This window comes from Clupea harengus, chromosome 16 (assembly GCF_900700415.2).
Source record: "Clupea harengus chromosome 16, Ch_v2.0.2, whole genome shotgun sequence".
Taxonomy (NCBI): Eukaryota; Metazoa; Chordata; class Actinopteri; order Clupeiformes; family Clupeidae; genus Clupea; species Clupea harengus.
In genome coordinates, this window is record NC_045167.1 from 7,582,522 (window position 1) to 7,588,069 (window position 5,548).

Sequence of the window (5,548 nt, forward strand, 5' to 3'; positions counted from 1 at the left end):
TAAGGTGAAACAAATGGTGAGAACAAACGCTGGAGAAGAAAATGAGATAAAGATTTACTACACTGAAGAACGATTTACTGCACATGTGCACTAGCAACAGCCTCTCTTTTTTTCCATGTTTATTTTTTCTCTTTACACCCGGAACACAGATTTAATATATAATCAACACCTTTTGATTTTTTTTTAAAAAATATGCATTTGTGTGATTCTATCCCCCCTCCAACCCCCCAAACATCCCTTATTTTTTTTCTTCTTTTGTACAAAGCGTGTTTTTTTTTACAAAAAGAACATTGTTGCATAAATCACATGATGAAGTACATGGGAGGAGGGGGGGTTGTGTGCTGTTGTGTGTGCAGGGGGAGGGGGAGGGGCTGAGATTTTGCTCAAGGGATACCCCCCCCACCCACCAAAAAAGATCTGCACTGACATCTTTTGGAAATTAAGTGTAAAATAATATTGTTTTTCTTCCTTAATGGATAATGAATCTCTTTCAGTTTACACAAGACACAACGAGAAACACAGTAAGAGAGAGAGAGAGATAAAGAAGAAAAGAAAAAAGAAAGAGAGAGAGAGAAAGAGAGGGGAGAATGGATTTTATCATTGACTTCTTCTTGTCCTTCTGAGAATCTGAATGGATTTGCTCTGATGCACTGCGGTTAGGAGGGCGTGGCAGGTGCTCCTGAAGAAGCACGAGGAATCCCAAACTAAGCGATACGAGTCAAATGGCTGAGTCGGGATGAACGAGTTAGATTATATCGTAAATGTCTTTGTGTGTGTGACTGTGTGTGTGACTGTGTGTGTGTGTGTGTGAGACTGTGTGTGTGTGTGTGTGTGTGTGTGTGTGTGAGACTGTGTGTGTGTGTGTGTGAGAGACTTTGTGTGTGTGTGTGTGTGAGACTGTGTATGTGTGTGTGTGTGTGTGTGTGTGTGTGTGTGTGTGTGAGACTTTGTGTGTGAGACTGTGTATGTGTGTGTGTGTGTGTGTGTGTGTGTGTGTGTGTGTGTGTGTGTGTGTGTGTGAGGGCACCACCTCAGGCCTACACTCCTAAGTTCTGTAGTGGTGGTGTAAGATTGTGAAATGTGAGAAAAGCTGTCTGATCATACCTCTGAAAATTCTCACCTCTGTGACCTGGTAAAGAAAAAAATGCAAACAGAGACACTATAGTATGGTGTCCTGTGAGGGTCTTTCAATGTTGCATGCACCAAATCTTGGAACGGAATGGAGATAGTGAGTACATAAACCTAATCACAGTTTTACCCATTAATAGACTATTATTTAGTCATTTCTATATATATATATATATATTTTTTTGTAGGAGTAAAAGTTCTGCATATAAAAACTGGAATGACTCAAATTTGTGTGACGCTGTCTAACATCTCAACTTTGACCTTTGACCTTGGGATCTGCGCTCCAGCGTGTCCTTGACCATGCGAAGCGGAAATAAACAAATAAAAGGAAGAAAGGAGCTTCGCCCTAAATAAAGCTTTCTGTGACACGTGTCTGGAGCCTCAAAGTCTTTAAATGTCTGACTTCAACGGTCAACAAAACAGACATGCCTCTGCCACCCACCAAGCCAGAGCCAAAGACAACAACCCAGGAAGAGAAAGAGGGAAAGAACACAAGTGAGAAGGAAAGATAGAGAGATAGATAGAGAGAAAGAGAGAGACAGAGAGTCAAAATGGCATCTAAGGTATTCACAAATGGCTATTGAAGAGGAATCTTTTAATAAAGTCTCAGTACAAGGTAAGAATTGTTACCAGACCAGCTTTAGGTGCTTTAGCTTGGTAGGACTGGGCTATAACACACACACACACACACACACACAACACACACACACACACACACACACAATTTAACACATACTTGCACACACAGAGCACACACACACACGCAAAAACATGGCTATCCTAACTAATCAATCAGAAAAAACCAACCCTTATTGCTCATGCCAGTTGAGGGAAAAGAGATATTCACAAATGCAGAACATGCAAGAGGTTGGTCATAATTCTCTCTTTTTTTCTTTCTATCTTTCTCTCTCTCTCTCTCTCTCACACACGCACACAGACACACACACACACACACACACACACACAGACACACACACACACACTCTCATAATGCCATAGAATGAATCTGTGTAGACAAACACTGAAACAGACATATGTGATATGTGTTTATGCACACAATTCCCACTTCCTCTCTCTTTCACACACACATACACACACACACACACAAACACACAGACACACACACAGACACACAAACTCAATACACAGACAAATCTAACACCTAAATAGCCCATCCTCACAAAAATAGGAGCGCAAGTCTTTTTCTTTGCTGTCGTAGTACGCAGTAAACAGCCAATAATATTCCTCCAGCACATGGTAACCTCCCCAACCCCGCCCCCCACCGACATAAAACAACATCCTCCCCCAAGACAACCCAAAAGCCCCACCCCCACCCAAGCATTCACCCACCACCACCTTAAGACAATGAATTAAAGACACACAATACTCAGAAAAATAGTTAAGTATGGTAATGATAATATCTCCTCTACGAGTTAAAAGCCTAATGAGGCCCATCACGCAGCTGCGTCAAAGGGCCCATAGGCTCCAGCACAGAGCTTTGCCTGGGGTTCCTGTGCATGGCGTAGCTTTGCACTGCGGATCCCAGCACAAAGCAGAGCTACGTATAGGAACAGAAAAAACAGTTCATCTCCTTCTCGCCTTCTCTCCTCCTCCCCCTCTTCCTCTCTTTCTCCTCCTCCTCCTCCTTCTCCTCTGCTCCCACCGCTGTCTCTCAATCAATCAATCAATCCCTCTCCTCAGCGGAGGTGAGGGGGGGGGGGGGGATGGGATGGGGTGGTTAAAAGTTTATCCACTTCCTAGTTAAATCTCAACTCCCCTCCTGGCGTCTGCGTGTGAAGGGCCACAATTAAAAAGCTGGTTGGAGCGCAGACGGTGCGTGACGTTGCGTGACGTGACGCGACGCGGCGTGGCCTGATGTGGAGGTCTCTAGAGCGCGGACACACGCACGATGTTGCTCTGCAGGTAGTCGTGGGTGCTGGCCGAGTCGTTGCCCTGCGGGGTGGTGAGCGGCTGGTTCGGCCGGTTGATGACCGCCGCTGTCAGGTAGGGCTGCTCCGACGAGTTCAGGGGCATCGTCTCCCCAAACTTAGCATTCAGACTGGACCGACTGCAGAGACAAGGAGAGAGAGAGAGAGAGGAGAGGGGGAGAGAGGGAGAGAGAGAGGGGGGGGGGGAGAGAGAGGAGAGGGGGAGAGGGGGGGGGGTGGTGGGGAGATGGGGGAGAGAAGATGCCAATGAACATGAAGACTTATTCAAAGCTTCTCAAATAAATAAACAAATACAAACAGAGAAAGAGGAGAAAAAGAGGGAAATAGTTAGATAGGTAAAAAGTATACACACAGCATGAGGACATTATAACTGGGTTGGCACAGACTATGCAAAGTATGATATTGCATTCTTCTGCTGTGTACTTATTACAAATTGTCCATCTTTTATACTGTAAACATCTAATGAACTCTGTACATGACTTAAATTGCATACTTATACACCATCCATCACTTAAACTGCATACTCATACGCTATCCATCACCTAAACTGCATACTTATACACTAACCATCACTTAAACTGCTTACTTATACACTATCCATCACTTAAACTGCATACTTATACACCATCCATCAATTAAACTGTATACTTATACACCATCCATCACTTAAACTGCATACTCTTTTGTCATATAAATGTCAACACAATACATACTCTCACTTACACTGTATACTTGCATACTATGACATACTACAAACACACACACACACACACACACACACACACACACACACACACACACACACACACACACACACACACACACACACACACACACACACACACAAACACACACACATTCTGTTTGCTAGGGTTGAGTATACATGAGAAAACATGTCTGACTAAAGACAAATCTTTAAATATATAAATACTGTATCTTTTATATAACCCAGTCTTTGATGTTACAAGAGGCTGTCTGAGGGAGACCAAAAATAAAGGCGTGAGAGACGGAAAAGTCTGGGTCTTTTTTAAAGCTCTTCAGACTTTTAGAATTAGGGATTCATCTAAAGAGTTTACAGCCAGAATCTTTCTCCCTGCCCATCGAGAGGCCATTACCATAGAGTCAGTACAGGCTTGATCTCCGACAGTTAATTCCAAAGTTAAGTACAATGATCTCCAGACACAGGGATTGAATATACTCTTATCAGTGGATTTAGGAGGAGAGAGGAAGAAAGAGGGAGAGAGAGAGGGAGAGGGGAGAGAGAGAGAGAGAGGGAGTGGGAGAGAGAAAGAGAGAGAAAGATAGAGAGTAGAGTGGGACAGAAAGTGATAAATAAAAAAGATTTAGAGATGTCAAAAAAGAGTGAGATAGAGAGAGAAAGTGAGTAAAATAGAGATAACAGAGGGATGAATAGAGGGGATGAGGAAAGTGAGAAGTAGTCAGGGGTAGCAGAGAGAGAGAGAGAGGGAGGGAGGGAGGGGGAGAATAGAGGGATAGAGAGACAGAGACAGACGGAGAGGGAAAGCAAAGAAAGAGAGAGTGATATCCAACTCCCTCTCGCCCTGCGGATTCGCCCAGCTGTCGGATGAAACTTTGCTCTCAGTCTGAGGAATTAAGAAGGAGGGGGGGGGCACACAGCTGGACATTTCTGGCATTCCACCCCCCTCCACCCGTGTCGCCATAGAAACACCCCACCGCCTTAAGCACTCTGTCATATCCTCTGTGCAATCCTGTCAGCACTGTCAACACCTGCTTTACCCCACACATGCCTCAGCCCTCTCCAAACAATGTGTGTTGTGTCCCCCCCCCCCCCACACACACACACGTGCCAGAGGCCTCTTTCAGACCAACATGGTGCTGAGTATTTACATGCTACCTGTGCGTGTGTGTGTGTGTGTGTACTTGCTGGACACCATCCTCTCTGATCTGGATTTCTGTATGTGTGTGTGTGTGTGTGTGTGTGTGTGTGTGTACCTGCTGGACACCATCCTCTCTGATCTGGATGTGTGTGTGTGTGTGTGTGTTAGTGTGTGTTAGTGTGTGTGTGTGTGTGTGTGTGTGTGTGTGTGATTATGCTGTATGTTGCATGTGTGACTGAGCACAGATTGGTGTGAGGGTCTAAAACTCCCCTGTGCTTCTCTGAGCAGCGCTGTCTGAGGGAATTTCCCAGACTGCCTCTCACACAGTCAGGCCTGCCAGCCCACACACAGCCCAGAGCCCACTACCAATCACGCTCTGTCCGAGGCCACTCAGCCCACTCCACTCAGATAAACAAGCTCTGTGTGTGTGTGTGTGTGTGTGTGTGTGTGTGTGTGTGTGTTTGTGTGGGTTCGGCACAGACATTACCATGAGTGTCTTCAGAGGCATGTCCGGCATTCTAGCGCACTCATCTACAGTACAAACACACTCACACACACTCACACACTCACACACACTCACACACACTCACATACTCATCTACAGTACAAACA

General features: G+C 45.1%; 1 protein-coding gene across 2 annotated transcripts in view; it reads right to left on the reverse strand.

Moving 5' to 3' along the window:
- Positions 1-2,852: 2,852 nt before the first annotated feature.
- kcnd2 (potassium voltage-gated channel, Shal-related subfamily, member 2) overlaps positions 2,853-5,548 on the reverse strand; it is a 173,756-nt gene continuing 171,060 nt past the window's right edge. For both annotated transcript variants that reach the window (XM_012838189.3, XM_031582961.2), the window contains one exon: positions 2,853-3,196. In XM_012838189.3, coding sequence (XP_012693643.1) covers positions 3,016-3,196 — 181 coding nt within the window. In that variant the 3' untranslated portion in view covers positions 2,853-3,015. The remainder of the gene's footprint in view (positions 3,197-5,548) is intronic.